The sequence below is a fragment of the Ursus americanus genome, chromosome 24 (genome assembly GCF_024610735.1).
Source record: "Ursus americanus isolate L20-20 chromosome 24, mUrsAme1.1.p, whole genome shotgun sequence".
NCBI classification, from domain to species: Eukaryota; Metazoa; Chordata; class Mammalia; order Carnivora; family Ursidae; genus Ursus; species Ursus americanus.
Genome location: NC_142150.1, coordinates 42,008,148 through 42,030,522, shown reverse-complemented (window position 1 = coordinate 42,030,522; position 22,375 = coordinate 42,008,148). Strand labels below are relative to the sequence as shown.

At 56.0% G+C, this 22,375-nt stretch overlaps 1 protein-coding gene across 1 annotated transcript; it reads right to left on the bottom strand.

Annotated features, from left to right (window-relative positions):
- Positions 1–219: 219 nt before the first annotated feature.
- Positions 220–21,289, bottom strand: SYT12 (synaptotagmin 12). Its single transcript, XM_045775844.2, has 8 exons — positions 21,046–21,289; positions 14,742–14,798; positions 11,084–11,277; positions 8,528–8,920; positions 5,304–5,519; positions 4,531–4,651; positions 3,498–3,631; positions 220–2,100 (listed from the first exon to the last, which is right to left on the bottom strand). Exons 2-8 carry the CDS (start codon positions 14,773–14,775, stop codon positions 1,927–1,929), a joined length of 1,266 nt encoding a protein of 421 aa, XP_045631800.1. The 5' UTR covers positions 14,776–14,798; positions 21,046–21,289; the 3' UTR covers positions 220–1,926.
- Between the last annotated feature and the right edge of the window lie 1,086 nt (positions 21,290–22,375).

Below are 22,375 nucleotides of genomic sequence, written 5' to 3'. Positions count from 1 at the left end.
AGCCCTCTGTGGTATTCCCTACTGCTATCCTCCCCGCCAGGCCTGGCTCAGGCCCCCTTCTTAGAGCCTCCCCAAGCACTCTGATGGCATTGGTTTTTGTTATGGTCTCCCCAGCCGGACAGGGGTCTCCTTCCCCTCTGGGTACCCAGCAGCAGGGCAGCCCCCTCAGAGTAACCCACACAGAGACCCAAGTCCCTGATTCCTGGAGAAGAGACGAAGGTGATTTGGGGCTGAGCAAGGCTCCCCGGAAGCCCCCGCCTTCCTGCCCCTGCTTTATTTTGGTTCTAGAATCATTCCAGTCAGCAGACTCGGTCCCCACCACGCCCGTCCAGGGTACACAGTCCACATTTCATGCAGTTACAGGGAGGGAAAGAGGGGGAAGAGAAGGTGGGTGTAAAAGGACTGTGTGCGGCATAGCCACTGGGACGGACTCTGGGTCTCCCTGGCTGCGGAGGCTCGCCAGCTGTGCCCCTGGACCCCGCGCCGGGCCATGCAGACCTCCCGGTGCCGGCCTCAGGGCTGGGCCACAGCCGCATTGGGTGGGGAGAGCCACAGCTCTGCCTCCAGTCCCATGACCGCCCTGGGCTCTCCCAGCAGTGCTCTGGGTGACCGGTTGGGCCTGGGTCTTGATAGCTCACCAGGGTCAGAGGCTGCCAGGCTGAGAGCCAGGCCCTGACCTGTGGGGGGCCCCAGGATGCAGATGCTGCTGCAGACCACCCTCCCCACCCCATCCCTCTAAACTGGCTGGGGCACCCACCCCTCAGCTGCCTGCTTCCCTGGGGCTGCCTTTGGTGGATGGGGGCTGCCTCAGCAGGTGACAGCTGGCAAGTGCCCACGCTCTTCCTCCAGCTGCGGGTGGGGGGGGAGGGGTAGCCAAAGCCCTGTGCAGGCGAAACAGCCCAGCCCCTTTGCTCCTGGGCAGGACCCCTCTGGGGTGCCAATCACACAACAGAGCTCACAGACCCCCTGCTGTCCGTACTCTGCCCCGCTGCCCACCGGCTCCCCACAGGCTGGAGCATCTCTCTTCCCAGCAGGGCCTGGCCTGGAGGTATGGAGCCAGTGCCTAACACAGTTGGGACTGAACACAAAGACCTGGCTCTGGGCTTCTCCGGACCTCTGGGCCTTGCACAGGTTATGGATCAAGGGAGCAGATTGCATAGAGCGTCATTCCAGAGCCAGCCTCCAGCTGCACGCCTCTGCTTGGCCTGCTCTCCTGGTCACTTCCCCTGCCCAGAGAAGGGCCCTTGTGTCCACTGCAGTAGGCTGAGGACAGTTTGTGACGGGGCAGTTCATGGCCCTGCCTTGCTTAGGCCGGCTGCCCGCCTGGGACACACTCAGTTCTTCTCCTGCTACTCAGGGCATGGCTCCGCTCTTGTCCTCGCAGCTCCCAGAGCTCTGCCACGTCCCCATTCAGCACTGAGCAGATCCCCAGGGCAGGGGGGTCTTGTCTTCCGGACATCCTAAGGGCCGTGTCCTCTTCATGTCATGTCTGCTGGTGTCTAGCACAGCGTCTGGCCCCCAAGACTCACGCGTTTCCCGTACATGACCCAGCTTAGCACTGGCTTCCCAGCACGGGTGGGGCGTGGAGAGCCCTGAGAGACCAAGCCCCAAAGCCCCAGGCCAAGGGACAGGCCGGTTAGGGGGATCTCAAAATGGGAGCACGATGGGCCAGTGCCGGGCTGCCTTTCCTGGGTCGTGGCCCAGCCCCAGCTGGCCCTCTGTGGGAGAAAACCCTGGGTCCCTAGACACCCGGCCAGTCCCACTCCTCCACTGCAGTCTGGACAGAAGGACCAAGATGGCTCATGGGGGCTCCGGTGGGGGACCCCAGCATTCATGGCTCCCGCTGGACTAGGGAGGGGCATCGGAGCCGAGCTTGGGCCAGGCCCCGGGCAGCTCTGTGCCCACCCTGGCCCGTTTTGCCGGCTGCTAGTTTCGCCGAACGGGGTGCCACATAGACACGGGCCTGCGCAGCGTGGCCAGCATCTGGTTCCAGTGTGTGGTGCCCATGCCGCTGGCGGACGGCCCAATGATGACATGGCCCACGTTGTCCCCTCGGCCGTCGCTGCTACTCTCAGCCACCGTCACACGGAGAGACAGGTCCTGGGGAGGAAGTGACATGGGTGCTGGGGACCGGGTGCCAGGCCCCAGCAGGGGGCCAGGTGTGGCTCCCTGAATCCTTACCCTAATCTGCTTGCCTCTAGGCTTCTGTTGCTGCCTCCCTACATAGTGGTAGCGCTGGATTGCCAGGTTCAAATGCTGGCCTCACCACCTGCCTTGCCATGTGACCTTGGGCAGTGACTTGGGCTCTTCCTACCTTAGTTCCCCATCTGTAAAATGGTAATAATATTAGTTCCTACCTGTTCCGGGAACAAAATGGGTTAAAATGTGTCAAGTGCTTAGAACAGTGCCTGCACATGGAGCATTTTAGATGTCTCATTATTCCTAACATAATCAAATGTTGGACTCATAGCTGAGGAAGGAAAAGAATGTGCTTGAGATCAAAGTGGTTGAGCTTGAAACGAAAACTGAGCCTGACCTCCCTCCTCCTATTCCTCCTCCTCCTCCTGCCCCTCCTCCCCCGCCTCCCCCCGCCCCAGGTCCTAAGATGTTTCCCAGCCCTTGGAGGCTGTGGAGTAGTGACACTGCGGCCACCTGGGGGAAGAAGGGGACAGGCGGACAGTTGGTCCCATGACGGCGGCAGGACAAGGCAACACCCAGCGCCAACCAGAGATGCCGGGATGTCTGCCTGGATTGGGAACTCTCGGAGTGAGGCAGAGTTCTGCACTTTCAAGTTCAGATGGGTGTCGAGTAGGTGGGTTCTGTGCAGCCCCATGATTAAGGGGCAGGTTTTGGCTCAAGGCACAAAAGGATGTTCTCACGGTCAGGAATGCCCAAGGATGGAAGGAGGTAGTGAGGGGAGGTGGTAAGCTCCCCATCCTCAGAGGCATGCCAGCAGGGCCACTGGTGTGGCACAGGCCCCATCCTCTGTAGCCCCCCAGGCTTAGTCTGTGGTATTTGTGCCGGGGAGGGGCTCTCCCTGGAGCACGTGACCTTCTGAAAGCCATGGAAGCGCGGGGCGGGGCGGGGGGGACTCAGCAGGGCCTCTTCAGGTAGTCTCCAGAGATTTAGGGCCAGAACTGTGGGCCCTTGGTTAGCCCTGGCTCATCTCCAGGCCTTTGTAGACCCACTGGGTACTGTCTTCCCCCAGATTTCGGCTTAGCTCGCACCTCCTGCAAAAACGCCCCTGACTGCCAAAGTGCGGTATGCTCTTAGTGGATTAGAATGGTCCGGGGACTTTCTGCCTGTCCCTCGTGAGCACCAAGGAGGCAGCGCCTGTGCCCCCAGCTTTCACCATAGGACTGGTACCTAGTGGGTGCTCTATAAATGCCTCTCCACTAGAAAGGGGAGGGCTTGAGGCAAACCACTGCCACCTGCGGGAGCCCCGAGACGCGAGGCCAGGCGGCCGGAGCGGCCCCCCTGCCTGGGCCGCCCCCCACCTGGAGTACTATGGCCGGCACCGAGAAGATCATGGCTTCGTTGAACACTGGGTTAGGGTCAGCCCTCTTCACGGCCGTCTTCTTTTTGCTCATCTTCCGCCCATCCTGAAGCAGGTACACCTTGACGAAGGGGTCTGTGGACGAGCGAGAGGTGGGGGTCAGGGCCAGGGCCACGTTCCCCTGGCAGAGGGCCCAGTCCTAGTGGCCCGCTGGCTCCACATGTGCCAAACCTTCATCGCTGCCACTATCTCCTGCCGTCCTGCCATTGGGCCTTTATTTCTTTCCTATTTTACAGATGAGAAAACTGAGGCTCGTGCACGAGTCCGGAGGAGAGCTGGGCTTTGGGCTCAGGCAGCCCGCCTCCTGGCCCCCGCACGTGCTCCCCGCCCGTGGCGCTCAGCGGAGTCGGCAGACCCACCACTTCTCATTCTATAATGAGCACAGACGTCAGCCCTGAGTCACCCTGCGCCCGCTCAGCGGAGCCTGACTCTGAAATAACAAGTCACGCTCTGCTTGTCACCCTCCGCCCACTGGGTGTCCTTGCTGTACCCGCCTGGACCCTGGATCTCCCCCAGCTCCTGGGCAGGTTGGGCTCCCCAGCCCTCTGTTTTCAGTTCTGTTCCTGCTGACTGGGGGCATCAGGTCCTGCCCAGCACCCACGCCATCCTGGGGGCCCTGGTCCCTGTTTAGGATCTGGGATGCCATCCAACCTGGGAATGGAGCCTCCGCCATGAATTCCAGTTCTGGGAAGCGGGTGTCCACCTTGGTTCCTTCCCAGGGCCCCAGCCTCCTGCTCTCAGACTCCCACCTGTCCCTCACGGGGGTTCCCTGCCACCCTCTGCTGCTCTCAACTTTCCCCAGCGAGACTGATTTTCCCACTGTGCATGGCTCCTGGGCTCAGCCAAGACCGGGGTGGAGGGGCCCGGCACCATGCCCCGCACCTGCTGATGCTTCCGGGCGCCCCCGGCTTAGCAGCTGGGCCACCGCTCCCGCCAGCCCGCACGAAGGAGCCAGGCAGCCAGCAGGGCCTTACCTGCTGCGGTCTTCTCGTTGGTCCAGATGAGATTCTTGGCTTTCACCACCACCACCGTGAGGCGCTCAGCCGTCGGGAGGTAGCTGAGGGACAGCAAGATCTCGCCCACAGCGTCGGCAGCCTGGAGGACACGTGAGTGACTTGAGGGGTCCAGGGAAAGGGAGAAGCTTCCTTCTCCACTGAGAAGTTGTTGCTCTTGCCCTTTCACCAGGCACCAGGCTGGTGGGCTTGAGAAAGGGACCCCAACCCCCCATTCCACGAACTGTGTACCGTCCCTCCCTCCTACCGGCTGTGGGTCCTGCCTTGGAAGGAGGGCCAGGGGCCGCCTGTCAAATGTGACCAGCAAACGCAGTTAGGGTCGCTCCTTCCAGTCCAGGGAAAACACTGTGTAGCAGCACATAGAGGTCCGAGTGGACTAGGACTGGTAGATCATTTGCTTAAATAACCGCGACGCTCCCCAAGCACTCCTACACTTCTAAAGGTAAACCTCAGCTCGGCCTGCGTCTGCAAAAGCTCCCTTCAGTGCCAGAGTACCTCCCGACAGAAACCCTCTAGGAATAGAGCTTCTGAAGGTCTGGTGGTTGGAGCAGAAGAGCAGTAAACGGTGGTTAGAGCATCTTCATTTCATGCGGTAAACTGAGGTTCCTTGAACGCGGCTTAGGCCTCTTTCTCTCATTTCCTAAAGAATGTCGGGCTTTGGGCTGTTGCGGAGGACAGTGGGGTCCCCCCTGTGGGAGAGGCATGTGTGACCATCTCTTCACGGGCGGACTGACCTTGTTCTGGTCCTGCAAGTACAGCCAGCCGCCGAAGGGCTGGAGCGGGAGGTCGAGCACAGAGAGCTTCAGCTCGACCACCCCCGTGCTGACGTTCCGCTCATCCTCATCGATGCCGAACACAGAAAACCGCAGGCTCTTCTCCTCCAGGGCGGCAGGGTCCAGGGGGATGGAGAACTTCTCATCGAAGAAGATGGAATAGGCATTCCTCTGGATCTGTAGAGAGAAAGGGACATGGAGGGAGCGCCAACTCTGGGGAGGGGGTGGCAGCCAGGGGCCTATGGTAGGGGGAGAGCACTGGACAGAGAGTCCAGAGGCCTTGGCTAGAGTCCCGGCTCTGCTGCCCCCACAACCTCAATGCCAATTCTTCCTTTCGTGGCTCAGGCATGAGGACTTTTTTTTTTCTTTTAATGTAGGCTCCATGCCCACCGTGGGGCTTGAACTCACGACCCTGAGATTAAGAGTCACGTGCTCTACCGACTGAACGACTGAACGAGTCAGGCACCCCAGCCCTGGGGATTTAAAAGCCCCCGTCTTCCTCTCCGTGGTGGCCAATCTGGTGGCCTGGCATTCGAAGCTTCCGTAATCTGACACCAACTAATTCCCACCCTCGGTGCCCATGGCTCCATAGAACCCTTGTGTTGTCCTGGTTGAACCAGTCTCCTCTTCCTCGCACGTGTTCAGGTCCAGCTCCGGGCCAGGCATGCAGTAAGTACAGATGATCGTGGAGTTGAGAGCCGCTGATGTCCCAGCCCCTGCAGAGCCTGGCCCAGGATGGTCTGAATGTCGTGGGATGGACGGATGGATGGAGTGACGAGGCGAGGCTGGGCAGACTCCGCTTCCAAGTCCAGTCCTGCCTGATGGGAGCCTGTGGCCTCCTCCCAGGAAGCCGTGGGCAGGCCTCCTGGGAAGCTGCCCTGGCGGGCACGGCTCCCCCTCCCACTGGGGGCTGCCTTAGTCACTGCCTGGCAATATTTAGAGAGGAGCTCTCATCCCTGGCACCTTGCCTGAAGCTGGGGGGTTGCCCAGCCTGGGGGCAGCCACCTACTTGCTGGGACTGGCTGGGCTGTGATGCTAAGAAGCCTGGCTTCTCGAGAATAAATCCACCAACGCCTCCGGGTGCACTGAAGCACACTCTTTGGTCCCTGCCCGGGTTGTGGGACGGTTCCTCTTCCACTGCTCCCTGGGAGCCACATTCCCCACCCAGTTCCCTGCTTGAGGATCTTCAAGGGCTCCTTCCCCTGTGGAATAAAGTCCACCGCCTGATCCTGACCTCGGCATTGACCTCTTCATGATCTTCCAGACCCATCTCTCCCTCCTGCCAAATGAGCCACTTTGCCGTCCCTTTGCCCACAGGGGCTCGGGTTCCCCGACCATCCGTTCTCTGTGTGTTGTGCTTTACGAGCACATGGGGGGAGGGGCACGGGAACGCCGGGGCCAAGCCCTGGGTCTGCTGCTCACTCGGCTGGCGTTGTGTTGGGCAAAGCACTCTCTTGAACCTCCTCAGCGACAAGATGCCCTCAGTGCATCCCGCTGGGGTGAATGAGAGAATCACGATGGATGGGCTCTGTGAACCAGGTTCTCAGCACGCATCAGGCTGTGGTGGCTCCTGTCTACCAATGTCCCTCCTCAAGGAAGGTGTCTGGAACCACCCAGGATCTTCTAGGCAGTCTAGGCCATCGGCAGCGTGGATCCAGGCTCAACAGGGACACTTCATGGTCCTGAGAGACAATCTATTGAGTGCTCACCAGCGACTGGGCTGAGGACTTTGCGTATATTAATACATCCCTTCCTCAAGGGTTAGGGTGCCCATTTGACAGATGGGGAAACCATGTTGTGGAGCGCTTACCTGACTTATCCAAGGTCACGCTGCTAGGAAGTGGGAAACTGCTACTGGAACCCCGACAGTGAGGTTTTAGGGTTCTGCTCCTCATCGCCCACTAGACTGCCTCTCTTGGGCCCCACACGTACTGGGCTATGCTCAGTGGTTGGCCATCCGAGTGAGGGGGGCAGCGTGGGGTGGGAGAGGGATGACCGTGTCCACCACTGAGGGACAGCCAACTTCAACATGGTAAGTGTGACTGGACACGGGTTTCTGAGGAGTCAGAAACCACTTGGTCCCACGGGCCCTCAGGCTCCTCCTACTCCAGTTAGAGGCCACGGGGTATCAACCTTGCCCACCTCAGAGGACTCCCAGGCATGGCGTCTGGACCCCTTTTACCCTTAATCCAGCCTGGAGAGGAGTGTGTCTCAGGAAGGCTTTGCTCCCTCTTGGCAAGATAGCAGGACCCGCGAGGGGTAGCCTAGTGCGGGATGGTGCTAGGTGTCTCCTTTTGCCACCCCACCCCGTGCTCTCGACCCCGGAACTGAACTCCATGGGCTGATCAACAGGCTCCCTTAGCCTCTGGCCTCCGGTGGGATTGGACAGTGGGGGTCACTTAAGGGAAACCAGAGGTCAGAGGAAGCTCGGGGTACTTATTCCCTAGGTCCTTCTCTGCAGTACTGGTGTGGTCTGACCATGTCATTCCCTTGACCACAGGACAGAGCGCCTATCAAGGTGGTCCCTCTACACGCCTTTCTCCTTTTGGGTCCGGTAGACTCCCCTTCCCCTTAACCCTTCAGAAGAGTGTCCACTCCATCTCTGAGGTTGCCCTATACCCCACCCACACCGTTGTTGTTGTTGTTGTTTTTAAAGATTTATTTACTTATTTTAGGTGGTGGGGAGAGACGGGGGGGGGCGGGGAGGAGGAGCAGAGGAAGAGGGAGGGACAGGATCTCAAGCAGACTCCCTGCTGAGCGTGGAACCTGGCACAGGGCTCGATCCCACGACCCTGAGATCATGACCTGAGCCGAAATCAAAAGTTGGATGCTTAACCGACTCAGCCACCCAGGCGCCCCTCACCCATACCATCGTTCACAGTCCTGTTATTAAGCTCTCCCCAAATTAGCCAACTTGAACATGTCATTCCTTTCCTGCCAGGACCCTCAGCTGACCCAGGGGACAGGTGTGGAAAAGGACAATTAGCACACACTGGGCTCACGTGGTAGGGTTGCTGAGCACGGAGCCCCATGTGAGTGCTTGGGTTAGTGGCACCTTCGGCTCTGGGATTAGCATGCAAAGCTGCCTGTAGCCCCCTCCTCACATCCGGCCTGGCCCTGCAGACCCGCCTGTCTGGGGAGGACCCTGGGAGCCCAGAGCACACCCCTGCCCGGGCCCCACTTACCCGGGAGATGCCCACGATCTGCTCATCGGGCAGCAGGCTGACGCGCATGAAGCAGGACTCGAAGCCGGCTTCTTCCCGCTCCAGGAGGTCCTTGCCCTGCAGCACGGCCACGTGGAGGGTGTGGGAGGCCGCATCGTAGTCCATGCTCACCTCCACCTGGCCCAGTGTGAAGTCCTGCCCGAAGGTGTTGCTCACGGAGGAGATGGAGTTCAGGGAGTCAGCCGACTGCGACTTGCGGAGGGTCCCGTAGGGGGCCACGTCCAGCTCCCGGCCCATCAGCTCCAGGGGCCCCAGCTCGCTGATGCTCTCAAAGGTATCCTCAATGCTGAGGCTGCCTTTGCGACTGGCTGGTCCCCGAGTGCTGGCCCGCTGGGCATTCCAGGCAGGCACTCTCTGGGGGTGAGAAAGAGGGACACGGGAGCATCACGAGTGCAATAGGCATGGTCTTGTGAGCTGGGTTCATTCGAGGCACCTCTAGTTCCCCTTTTGCAGAACAATGCATGTCTTAGTTAGGAAGGTCCTTGGTTTTTTTGTTTTTTGTTCTTAAAGATTTATTTATTTATTTGAGAGAGGAATGGGGACACAGAGAGAGAGAGAAGTAGAGAACACAAGCACGGGGAAGAGCAGAGAGAAAGTCCAAGCAGACTCCCACTGAGCGTGGAGCCCAGTGTGGGGCTCGATCTCACAACCCATGGGATCAGGACCTGGGTCAAAACCCAGAGTCTGATGCTCAACTGAGCCACCCAGGCACCCCAGGGAGGTCCTTGTTTATTTTTTTTAATTAAAAAAAATTTTTTTAAAGATTTTAGTTATCCATTTGTCAGAGAGAGAGAAAGAGAGAGCACAAGCAGGGGTAGGGGCAGAGGGCGAAGCAGGCTCCCCACTGAGCAAGAAGCCCAATGTAGGACTCGATCCCAGGACCCTGGGACCATGACCCAAGCCAAAGGCAGATGCTTAACTGACTGAGCCACCCAGGCATCCCATGGAAGGCCCTTGTCTAATGCTATTTTATGTCACTCAATTTTCTCTCCCTAACCACAAAGGAAGAAAGCTTTTTCTCAAAATGTTTAGTGATGAGGACTGAGTTCCATACATAAAGATGTTCACTGCAGTGATGTTTATAAAAAGGGAAAGTCGTTAGTAATCTAAGTTTCCAGCAGAAGGGAATGGGTAAGAATTTTAGAGTAGAGCTACTCAACAGACGATAGGGCAGCCTCAAAGGATGTTGACCAAAACATTTACGAAAGGAGAAGTTTTCCACTTTGGGTAACACTCTCCCTAATGCTTAAAATTTTCTTTTCTATAAATTGGGATTTGAGAACACAAAAGCCTTTGTACCATAAGCATCTCCCCTGTTGCTGCATATCTTCATTACCATAATTTTTAATGGGCTCCAATCTGTCATTGAGTGGATAGCTGTACTTCACTATCCCCCTACTGTTGGACATTTATGTTGTTCCTTATTTTTTGCAAATATAAATAATGCAGCATCAAATAGCTTTCTTAAAATCCTAGCTCAGAGGACACGGTCCTTTTGAAAGCTGTTGACGCATGTTGCCAAAATGCTCTCTGGAAAAGTTGTGCCAATGTACAGTCCCCGCCAACAGAAAGGGAGACAGGCCCCTCACACCCCAAACGAATGAGCATGCGGGGCCCCAAACCGGTAACAGATCCTGGCTGTGCTCTCTGGAACTCTGCGTGATGTTAGAAAAATTCTCTGCCAAGTGTCTAATGATGAAACATTCAGCAACATATATTGAGAGCCCTAAAAATGTTTGTACTCCCTGACACAATATTTCCACATCTGGGCATCCACTCAAAGCACATAATCCCAAATGAAGACAAAGTTTTACATATAAAACATTCACTGCATTATTTATAATGGCACTTAATAAACCATGGCACACACATCAAAAGGAATCTGACACAGCCGTTGAAACGATGTTTATGAGGCCTCTGGGTGGCTCAGTTGGTTAAGCATCCGACTCTTGGTTTCAGCTCGCGTCATGATCTCAGGGTTGTGTGGAGTCTGCTTAAGACCTCTCTCCCTCTGCCCCTGCCCCCTGCTCTCTCTCTCTAAGGTAAGTGAATAAATCTTAAAAAAAAAAAAAGATGTTTTATGATGGCAGCTCAACAATATGGGAAAACGCTTCAGCCGTGAGATAAAAAGAGCAGGGTATAAAAGTGTATGTAGAAATGACACCCATTGTATAAAAACTATGCATGGAAGAAAAGACTGGAGGGTAGATTAAAAGTACTGGAAAGAAATAAATCGAAATGTTAGTAGTTAAAATACAGTTCACAGTTATTCGCCTCTGGGTGGTAGCATTCGGGGAGAGGTTTTTCTTATTTGCATTTTCCTATAGTTTTCACTGGATGGTTTTTAAAGTGGAAAACATCCATTCCCTCACCAAGTGGACACTGATTTTGCAGCACTGGGTTATGGTGGAGACATGGAAGGGGGCAAGGGTCCCTGTTCACAGGAGGAGATTAACCGGGAGAGAACAAGGGAGTGGGGAGGGAGGAGAGGCCGTCTGGAGAGAGCAGAAACCTCACCTTCTGCTTGGCCTCTGCGTAGGTCTCCCCGTACTTCTGCTGAAGGTACCTGTAGTCGTAGTTTGGGAACGGGGAGGGGCTGGGGAAGCTCCCCGATGTCCAGAGCTTCCACAGACTCACAGCTGCAATTCCCAGCAGTGCCAGGGCCCCAGCAGTGTAGACACCCACCTCCCAGCCAGGGGGGCTCTTGATGACTGCAAGGCAAGGGCAGCCTCTCATTAGTAGGCTCTGGGGTCCCCCACTGGTTACAGACTCCCACCCAAGGAGCAGGTAGTTCAGCACTGACTTCTTTATTCATGGAACAAATATTTACTGAGTGACTACTACGCACCAGGCTCAGTGCCAGCTGCTAGGGCATCCAGGGTTGAATAAGACATACGTACTCTGTGATTTCTTCTATCCCCTCTTCTACAAAAGCATACATTTCTACCAGAATAGGATGGCAGTGGGGACGCTTGGCTAGATCAGAGGAAGAGCTGCGAACAATGGTTAAACTTTGCCTAGGCTTTAAACAAATAGGGTTATTCTTCCCTCTTTTGAGTTCAGTGATCTTATAGCCTTCAAAAGACCTCTTGCTTCCAGATAATCAAAGCAGCCCGTTGAGGTCTGGGGGAAGAGGGAGGGGGTTGGGGGGGGGGAGAAACGACCCTGTTTTTGCCTCAACCTTATCTAGAACAACCCAATGTCCATCAACTGATGGATGGATAAATCAAATGGAGTCCATCCATACAACGGAATATAATTTGGTGGCATAAAGGTACTGGTACATGTCGCAACACAGATGAAGCTTGGAAACATCAGGCTAAGTGAAAGACGCCCGTCACAAAAAACCACATGTCGTGTGATTCTATTTATATGAAATGTCTACAATGGGCAAATCCATACAGATGGAAAGCTGATGAGCGATTGGGGCTGGGGGGTTGGGGGGCAATGCAGAATACAGGGCTGCTTTGGAGGATGATGAATATATTCTTACAGGTACAAGTGTTGATGGGTGCAAAATAGGTTAAATCCACTGAATTGTACGCCCGAGGCGGGTAAATTGTACGGTATGTGAATTTTATCTCAATAAAGCTGCTACCAAAAAAAAAAAAAAAAAAAAAAAAGAAGAAGTCTCAGCCAGAAGTGAGAGGTAGCTTTTTGGCTGTGCAGGGCTTGGGGACAAATCCAGATGCTCAAATGCTCTCTCTCCACTGAGAAGTAAAGGACAGTGAGCCTCACTGTCCCCAGACACAGTAATTAACTGCCCCCTCAACTGCGTTGGGTGAGCTCTCACCTAGCAGGAGTGACCTTCTGTTGGCAAACATGATTCTCTAGCACATTCTCAGTGCTGCCTCTATACTCAGTTCAAATGGGGAAACTGAGATGCACAAAGGATAAAGACCTTGCCCAAGGGCACAGAGCCAGGAAGGGGCAGTCCTGGCATTCCAACTCTGACAGTCAGACTTCGGAGCAAGCAGGAGTCACCCCTGCCCCACCCAGCCCCAACCCCGCACAGTTCTGAGGTAGCAGGGTGGGAAGAGGTGGGGAGGGCATTTCAGGGGTGGAGATGTATCACGGCAACATCTGTTGAACACCTGCAGTGAGGGAGTCAGCCTCAGGCCCAGTCCCTGTCCTTCAGTAGTTCACAGTCTAGGGATGAGGTAAGTAGGCAAATAAATAGACAAAACAGAGTGATGAGAAGAGTCCTGGAGGGCTTCCTGGAGGAGAGACATCTGAGCGGAGATATGAAGAAGGAGCAAGAAATGAGCCGGGCCAAGGCACCAGAGACTGGGAGTTTAGGGCAAGAAGAGGAGGGGGTGTACAAATCCCGGAGTGTTCAGAGTGTCCAGTGGGAGAGAGAGGGAGTGGGGCATTTGGGGCTGGGGAGCTCCTTGCTTCCCCTTCCCTGAAGCCAGGCTGCAAAGGGATCCCGCAGCAGTGGCAGCCCCTCTGGCAGTGGGAGACTCAGCCTGGCCCTGCTCTCTTGAGCCCAGCTAACCAGCTCTAGCCAGAATCCACAACACTATCTCACCCCAGAGCAGGCCTGTAACCCCGGCATTTATCCAGCACTCAGCATCCTATGAGCTCCCTACACGACCTGCCAGAGGAAAGCTGAGGCTCAGAGAGGCGAGAGAGCATGCCTAGCCCTCCGCCCAAGGCCAGGGGTAAGAAATGCAGAGCCTGGCCGCCACCTAGCCAGTCTGAGCTTGAGCCTCCCCTTCTGGAGAGCGGAGATGACCGCACCCCCTAAGCGGACAGTCCCACCCTGGGGAATTTATCTTGCGGAAAAAATCCGAGGAAGTTTTATATCTGGTGTGAGTCATCGAGGCTGTATTTATAACAAGAGAAATCTGGAAACAGCCTGACGGGGTCACTGGGGCCAGGTGGTACTGACTTGGGAGGGAAATATCACTGGCCTTTGAGAATTGAGGTCATTAGGATGTCACTGTGGCAAAGCAGAAAGACGTTTCGGGCATTGTTGAAAGAAAAAAAAATGAATCCATGACATGGTCCAACCACACAGTTTGGATGTAAAAATCACACAGCTTATGGACAAGGGCTGGGTGGGACCAGGGACAGTTGAGAGGAGCAAGAAATCTGGATGGAGAGGCTGTGAGCAAACCCTGTGTTCTCCTGACCTCCGTTGACGGAATGTAATTTGTGGGCTAACCAAAACCCCAGCAGAGATCTACGGGGCCCCAGGCAAGCTCCGCCGAGCCAGGAAAGTTCCGGGAGTCTGTTGGAAGAGGGGTGGCCTGGGAACGGGCCTGGTAAACTGGACAGCGAGGTGCACATGTGAGGGGCTCCAGCCAGGCTGCGCCAGGCTCCCAGCAGGGCCTGGGTGGTCGCGGGGGTGGGCGAGCAGGTGGGCTCTGAGGTCCCAGCGGACGATGGGCAAGGCGACGTAGCACAGCAGAGCCAGGCTCCCCTGAGAGTGAGGATCCCAGGGGGGTGAGGGACTGAAGCCAGCGTCCTGGTTGGCAGAAGAGGGGGCAGGAGAAGAAAAGCCCCAGGAAGGAGACGCGAAATGATGCTTATTAATGCAAATTTATTTATTCATCTCATTGACTGCCAGCCCCGGGTGGGATGGGAAGGATTCCCAAGGGAAGTGAGGTCTCTGCTGGGACCAGAAACGAGGAGGAGGTGGAGGAGGCGGTCGGGTGGCAGGTCACAAAAGCTTCCTTTACTGTCTGCCACTGGCCAGGCCCCGGTCCAGCAGTTCACTGTCTATTAGCCGCTGAGACCCCAGAAGCTGAGGGGTAGAGGATACTCGCTGACTGCCAGTCCGGCTCTAGATCTGCCCCTGGACCCCCCACGCCAGTCTCAAGGGCTTAGCCAGGCAGACGCGGGGAAGGGCTCTGGGCAAAGGGAAGGGCACGTGCAACGGCCTGAGTTGGCACTTTAAGTAAGCTTGGTCACTGAATCTTCCCAGCGGTCCTTGAGGGAGGCCTCACTGCCCCCATTTTGCAGATGAGTAAGTGGAGGCTCAGAGAGGTTTCATCATGCGTCCAAGGCCATGCCAGGACCTAGACCGGTGTCCCCAGGGCTGTGGGACCTTGGGCGAGTCCCTCTCCTTACCGGTAAAATAGGGCCATTACTGGCATCCCACCAACACCCCTCACCCCAGGCCTGGTGGGAGGGCCCTGCGAGATGACATGCTTCTGCTGGAACTCACCGCTCAGGTGGTATTCAGCCACGTCCATGGCCATGATGCCCGCTGCAGCAGCTGGGCCTGGAAGGGGAAAGAGAGTCAGCAGAGGGGGCCACCAACCCCAACGCTATGCTTTGACCGTCCCGATGCCCATGGGCCTGTCCAGAGCTCACATTCACCTGTGAGGAGAGCTCAGCCAAAGAGAGGTGGTTTTTAAATGGCAGTTTTATTTTTTTAAATTCTGCTTTTTAAAAAAGATTTTGTTTGTTTGTTTGTTTGTTTGTTTATGGGGGGAGGGGCAGAGGGAGAAGCAGGCTCCCTGCTCAGTCCTGGGAGCCTGGGATCATGACCTGAGCTAAAGGCAAACACTTAACCGACTGAGCCACACAGGCGCCCATTAAATGGCATTAAAAAAACTGGTGTTTAAAGCTCTTTTCAGGGGCGCCTGGGTGGCTCAGTCATTAAGCGTCTGCCTTCGGCTCAGGGCGTGATCGTGGCGTTCTGGGATCGAGCCCCACATCAGGCTCCTCTGCTGGGAGCCTGCTTCTTCCTCTCCCACTCCCCCTGCCTGTGTTCCCTCTCTCGCTGGCTGTCTCTCTCTCTGTCAAATAAATAAAATCTTTAAAAAAAAAAAAAAAGCTCTTTTCAACCACTATCTAAGACCACCTTAATTTCCAGGTTGCCAGATAAAAACGCAAGATGCCCAGTGACAATTGAATTTGATTTATTTTTAGTGTAAATATGTCCCAAATATCATCTGGGACATACTTACGCTAAAAAAAAATGAGTATTCATTGTTTATCTGAAACTCAGAAGTTCCTGGGAATCCTGCATTTCTATTTGCTAAATCTGGCACCCCTACCTCATTTCCATCCCACCAACTTCCATCCAACCAACATCCGACCAGCAACGATCCTTTGATTCTTTGCTACTCATTAACGTGGGCCCTTGGCGTGTTCGTGAAGCCTGACTTCAAAAGCTTTGTTTCAATTGGAAAGGAAAGGCTGCACTTCTGCCATATTCTATTATCGGTCCTTTCACTGCTCGGGATGGTTTCCTCCCCACCCCACCCTCCAACTCCAAGTCTTTTTTTTTTTTTTTTAAAGATTTTTTTTATTTGACAGAGACAGCCAGCGAGAGAGGGAACACAAGCAGGGGGAGTGGGAGAGGAAGAAGCAGGCTCATAGCGGAGAAGCCTGATGTGGGGCTCGATCCCAGAACGCTGGGATCACGCCCTGAGCCGAAGGCAGACGCTTAACCGCTGTGCCACCCAGGCGCCCCTCCAACTCCAAGTCTTAAGAATGCCGAAGGTCTGACTCAGTTGTTTTAGGTCCGGGAGTCATACAGGCCATTACCTGAACCAGGGTGACAGCTCATAGTTTTATTACTGTTGCTGCTGAGAAGTAACCTTGTCTCACAGACATGAGCTAAGGGAATGGATAAGGGAGGCTGGGATAACCATGTCCCCCTCAGCTCCAGGGGCACCGGAGGACAGGACAGCCCTGCCCCCACAGAGGGGGCTGCAAACAGGTCAGGTGTTGCTTGCCAGCCCAAGGGCCACTGTTTTTGTGTTTCTGCAGGAATGACAACCCAGCATTGCTGGATCTTCTGGCTTTATATGATTTTATTTTTTTAAATATTTTATTTTTAAGCAATCTCTATGCCCAATGTGGGGCTCAAATTTACAACCCCGAGATCAAGAGTTTCATGTTCTACTGACTGAGCCAGCCAGGAGCCCCAATCTCCTGGCATTTTATTCTTCTATCTATCTATCTATCTATCTATCTATCTATCTATCTATCTATCTATCTATCTATCTATCATCTAGCTTCTGGCTTTTTAAAGAAAAGCCAGATACCTGGATTTTTTAATGTGCAGTTTCTTGATTTTTAAATGTTGTAACCAATTCACAAAAAATATGAACACTGTTCAGCCACAGGGCAAAAGGCTCCTGGGCTGTGGCTTGGCTGGCCTGTCTGCAACCCCTGGAAGGATTTTGTGGGTTCCCTTGGGGATTGAGGTCAAATCAGAGGGTAAGCATTTTCCTGAATCCTGGGATTTTCCCTAATCTGTGACTCTAGAGCCGAGAAGTTTGGTTCAGAGAGGGTTATTCAGCACATATGGGAGTGCCAGAAGTCCTAGGGCAGGAGGCCTTGAAAAATGAGGCAGGACAGAGGCCTGGGGCAAAGCTCTGTCAGGTGCCCAGACAGCTCCTTGCTCCCAGCTACCCTGATGATGAGCCAGTGAGATGTGGGTCTTTCATGGTGATAGAAGGGAGGTGCTAACCAGGGAGGCTTCACCTGTGCTCACTCGAATGGGGAGCTCATTCCTGGGACCCTGGGCTGTAGATGACAGTTAACCTTGCTGAGCACTCCTTCCGCCCGAGAGCACCGTTCCACGCATTTGGCATATGTATTAACTCATTTAATCCTCCAACCATCCCAGGAGGTAGATAATATTATCGTCTCTGGTTTGCAGGCGAGAGTCCTGAGGCCTGAAGGTAAAATCATTTGCCCCAAACCACACAGCTAAGAAACCAACCCAGGCCATCTGGCTCCACACTCCTAACTTCCGTGCCTCACTGCAGACGGGCATATGGTTTCAAAGTTTTCCTAAGAACGTGCAGGCCAAATTGGTCACTGCGGACAAGTCCAAGGTGGCCCTAGTTCCCGGGAGAACAGGGTCTGGACACACCAACACAGATCCATTAAGGTGAACACACATGTCCCACCCCACCTCTGCCTTGCTGGGAATCCCATAATGCCATCAGCTTTCTTTCCTGCTCACTTGGCACAAGCCGACTTCCAGAGTGAGGCCACACTGGGATAGCCAACGCCAGCGGCAGGCTAGCGTGGGCCAGGTACACCCCTGTAGCAAGTACCACCCGGTATGGGCCAGAACCCCGTATCCGCTATATCAGACCTAGAGCCATGGAGGGGCCCCCAGCCCTCCGAGGCTGGTCCAGCTCCGACCCCAGACTATCATACTGCCCACTTTCCCCACACCCCTCATTCTAACACCCCTGGCCTGGGAGCTGTAATTTCAGTGAAAGTGTGAATGATTCTAGGCACACCCAGGCCCCAAGTTTCTGCAGTGGTCCCGAGAGAGTGGCAGAAGTCAGAGCACATCTGCTTGGAGGGAGGGAGGAGAAAACTGGGGTGGGGGAGGGGGCGGGCAGCCTGCACACAGCTCTGAATCCCAGATCTGCCCCCTCACTAGCTCTGAGCCTCAGTCATCCCAACTGTAAAATGGGGCTCATGACTACCTTATCAGGGTGCCAGGAGGGTAGAATGAGAAGTGTAGGCTGGCTTGGTAAATACTAGCTGCAGCGGTTACTGGCCTGACAATCACCCCGAAGGCCCCTAACTAACCCTAGTCTGAGCAGTAGAATCGTGTGGGCAGCACTGCCAGCACGCAGATATGTTTTATTTGTCTTAAATTAAAGAGAGTTGACAACATTTAAAAACTGGGAAATTTCCCATTAAAAATAGATTTCTAAAAAAAAAAAAGAAGCCGGATTTACAGCTTCCCTTTAAAAGTTAGAAGATCTGGGGGCCAGTGGGTCAGTCTCCCCCCAGCCTTGCAAAACTGCCAAAGCTGGAACTGAGTAGGCTCTGCCCCTTCGGACAGGGCATCTGTTCTTCAGGCCTGGCACCTTCCATCCCTCCATTCATTTCCAGAACCTGCTGGCCCCCGGAGCACCTCCATTCACGAGCCTGTTAAGCAGGCTTTCGGATGAGCTATGAGAGGTTCAGAAAGGCTCAGCGATTTGCCCACAGCCACACAGCCAGCCGTGGTAGAGCTGGTCCTGGCAGCCATGCCTCCTGCCCGGTCCAGTGCCTCTTGCATTCGTAGCCACAGCCCCCAAGGATTTCACCTGTGTCTTCCACATCACCTCCCCCAAGAGCCCTATGGGCCACATCCTGTTATTAACCTCGTTCCACAGAGGAGGAAGATGAGGCTCAGAGAAGGGCAGTGAATTTGCCCAAGGTCACCCAACCAGTGAGCAGGGAGCAGACACTGAGCTAGAGCTCACTCTGCGGCCAATGCCCTTCTTCACGGCTCTCCTCACCGGCCTGGAGACCCCCTGGCCCCATCTCACTGACCACAACCCCGGCAGGCCCCCGCTGTCAGCCCGGAGGTCCACCGGACAGAGGGGCTGCGGCTTCAGCTCGCGACACGATGCGGAGAAGGCACATCGGGGAGCCAGGGTAGCCTGTGATAGAGTTCCCCCGAGCTTCCGATGCACAGGAAATGGGGCACAACAGGGACGAGGCGTAGCTGCCCCAAACTCACACCTGAGCTCCTCAGTCCATGCCCCCTTCTCTGGCACCCTTTCCATCCAGTCTATTCATTCTGGCCCCAACCCCCCGAAGCCGGAACTGCATGGGGCTTGCTCACTGGAAACAGCTCTAGGTTCGAATCCAGGCTTAATCATACCTACCTGGCAATAGCTACCGACTGCTGTAAGCCTCAAACATAACACATGCTAAACGCGCAGCTCGGAGCCTAGCCTGGACCAGGCACACGATACAGACATGACGCTTGACTGGATAAACGGGTCCCCGTTTTAAAAGATGAGGAAGCGGGGGCCCCAGGTCACTCGGCATCTGAGTAGCAACACTGGGATTGGCGCCAAGGTGTGATGGATCTGGGCCTGGGCTCTTGGCCGTGATGCCACCTCCTGACCAGGCCTTTTGGGGTGGAGGTGGGTGGGAAGAACTGTCACTGGTCTTACTGGAATCTGACCACAGGCGAGGCCCCTTCTGGGCTTGTCAGAGGAATGGCTTTCCAGGAATTTTGTGCTTCCTCAGGGGAAAGGGGTCCCATGTCTCTGCTCCCCCCACCCCATTTCCTTGCTCACTGTGTCCCCACATCACATCTATGGCTAGCAAAGTGTTGACTGCCCCCGTCACCCCTGTGGTCAGCAGATAATAGGAAGGATTAGGACGTGGGCACAGGGCAACCCTTGACCTCCCAGGCTGTGAACCTCTTTAGGATCTTCAGGTTTGAAATCTTTTTCAAGTGCTCCCCCACCCCTGAAATAACCACCTCCTGCTACCATCCCCCTAGAGCCCACAGAAACCGCAGGACAGACTGGCTAGGCTGGTGGTGGTTGGCATTTATTGGGCATGTGCCAGGCACTGTAGCAAGGACTCGCCATGTTTATTTCAAGTCCTCCCTGCCGCCCTCAGAGGAGGCTGGTACTCTGCCCATTGTACTGGTAAGAAAACTGAGGTGCCGGAAATGACTTGCCCAGCATCACCAGAGCCAAGAGGCGGAATCCAAGCTTGAACCCTAGACTGGGAACCTCCACTCTCCCAAGCTAGGGGAAGGTTTTGGATTTCAGAGTGGGGAGGCAGGGGGCTTGGGTACTTGTCTTGACCCTTCTCCAGACTGGCTGAGTTAACTTGGCTGGAACTCCTGTCTGCTCTGAGCCTCAGTTTCCCCATTTCTAGTAAGAAGCACAACTGCTACTGCTCTTCAAACCTGTCCCCTTCCCTAGCTTGGAGAAGGGGCTGATATTCCTTGGTGAAGGTTTCCCAGTCACTCTAGGATGGCCTCACTGATGGAGGAGGGGGGCATAGAGTTCTTCTGCAGCCCTGGAAGAGGGGTCACCAGATGGCTGGCTCAGGTCTCCTCCATCCACAGGCCTGGCTCCATGTCCCCATGTTGGGCCCCACTCCCACCCCTTCATCAGCCCAAATCTGCAGTCCCAGGCCCTGAGACGCGGCAAGCTTCCTCTTCCAAAGAGTAGCAGTATCAAAGGTTCCCAGGAGCCCCCGGAAAGCCCCACACCCAGGCCAGAGACACTGGACGGGGCTGACGATCCTCTCCCGAGCTCTCGGGGCCTCCTGGCGATGGGGTGCGACATGCCTCTCCGGAGCATTTCCTGAAGACCCAGCACCCCTGCCATGGAACCCCCAGGGTATATGGGGACCCGAGTGCGGGGGACTGACCCGGAAGAGTCGGGAGAGGGTGTGAGGTGGGGCAGGGGCAGTGGGGACAGTCAGGATGCTGAGTGTAAAAGTGAGGGGCGCTCGTGTAGCACGGGCGCCGGGGAGGCGTGTAAATGGCCGGGTGAGTCGCGTGTGTGCACACGCGGGACGGGCGTGCGGGGCGCGATGTGATGCGCAGTGCGCGGAGTGGCCGGGCCGGGAAGGGCGCCTGGCGTGCTCTGTGCCCGGCGTACGTGTGCAAGCGCGATGAGGGTGGGTGTGCAGAGTGCGCGGAGGCCGGGGTCCGCGGCGCTGGGAAGGGGCGCTACGTGCGTCCCCGCGCCCGACCGGTTCCCGGTGGTGCGCGGGGGCGGTCGGGTGCTACTCACCCCGGCTCCGCGGAGGGGCCGCCTCTCAGCTCCCGCTCGGGCTCCTGGTTCCCGGCTCCTGACTCTCGGCTCCCGGTTCCCAGCTCCCGGCCGGCCTCCTGCAGCGCGCACGCACCGGCGCCAAGCCCGGACGTCGCCGGCAACGCCACCCCTGCAGTTGTCGCCCGGCGGCCGCCTCGGAGGAGCGCGGCGCGGGCCGGGGGCTCGGCCGGGCCGGGGCGGCAGACGGGAGCTGCGCCGCAGTCCGGGCACGCTCCCAGGAGCCCGCCGCGCGCTCCCTCGCGCTTGCCCGCCCCCCTCCCGCTCCCTCTTTAATTTAAAGTGACAACCCCGAGCGCTCTCTCCGCTCCCGGGAGCCGCGCGCCGCTTCCGGGGTCTGAGCCCAAGATCCCCAAGCGCACCCCGCAGTCCTGGGGGGTCGCTCAAGGCCGAGCCCAGCCCCTCACTCCCAGGACGGTGGATAAGGGTGGGTGGGGTGGGGAGTGTGCTCTCGGGGGCTCTGAGAGGCAGGAAGAGTACTGGATGCAGAGTCTGCAGGCCAGGGATTCTAGCCCCGGGTTACCCTGTTCCCTTTCTGGGCCTCAGTTTCTTTTCCCCTAAAACCGGCCTGCTAACTGCGCGCCTCCCAGAAACCGGTGAGAAAAAAAGGTGGAAGAGCGGGAGATTTCCCTTTCTCTGAATGGATAATTATCCCTCCCACCGTAATTGGGCAGAACGACATCATCTCACTTAATGCTCACGATGACCTAATGGGGTCGTGGTCACACCAGTTTTTAATGAGGAAGCGCACCTCAAAGAGGTGCAATGACCTTTCCAAGGTCACAGAGCCAAAGGTCAGAGGCAGACTTGAACCTACATCTGTGTGTCTTCAAAGCCCATGCTCTTAACCTCTTAGAGGTCATGCTTTCTCTCCCAAAAGGATGAATGAATCATTCAGGAGCTATTTATGACGCCCCCGCTGGACTCTAGGCAGAGTGCCAGGTGTGGGCGATCTTCCATGTTCCCGGAACAGGGGGACAGGTCCCCCCCTACTCTCGCAGTCTGGCAGGGAGGCACACACGCATCAGGAGGGGCCAGGGTGTGTGGGGGAAGATGCCACCTGCCGTGGGCACAGTGATCAAGAGAGCAGGCTTGTGGGCACCCGGGAAATCCTCCAGGAGGACCTGGAGGATCTGGGATGAGGTGGAGAAGAGGGGAGAGGATCTCAGTGGGGAGCAAGTGTGTAAAGGCTGCAGTGGTTCCTGGATCGTCTACGCTCTGGGCCTTTGCGGCTGAGAGCAACCTGTGGGCGCTGACCTCTCAGTAGAAGCTGGGTCTGCGCTGGCCTTGC

What these genes read in the sequence shown, in the direction of transcription:
- SYT12 (XM_045775844.2), bottom strand. Translation starts at nt 14,775, where the DNA reads ATGGCCATGGACGTGGCTGAATACCACCTGAGCG. An exon ending in AGATCGTGGGCATCTCCCGG is followed by an intron (nt 5,520 to 8,527) that starts GTAAGTGGGGCC and finishes TTCTCTCTACAG; the next exon opens with ATCCAGAGGAATGCCTATTC. An exon ending in CAACGAGAAGACCGCAGCAG is followed by an intron (nt 3,632 to 4,530) that starts GTAAGGCCCTGC and finishes GCTCGTCCACAG; the next exon opens with ACCCCTTCGTCAAGGTGTAC.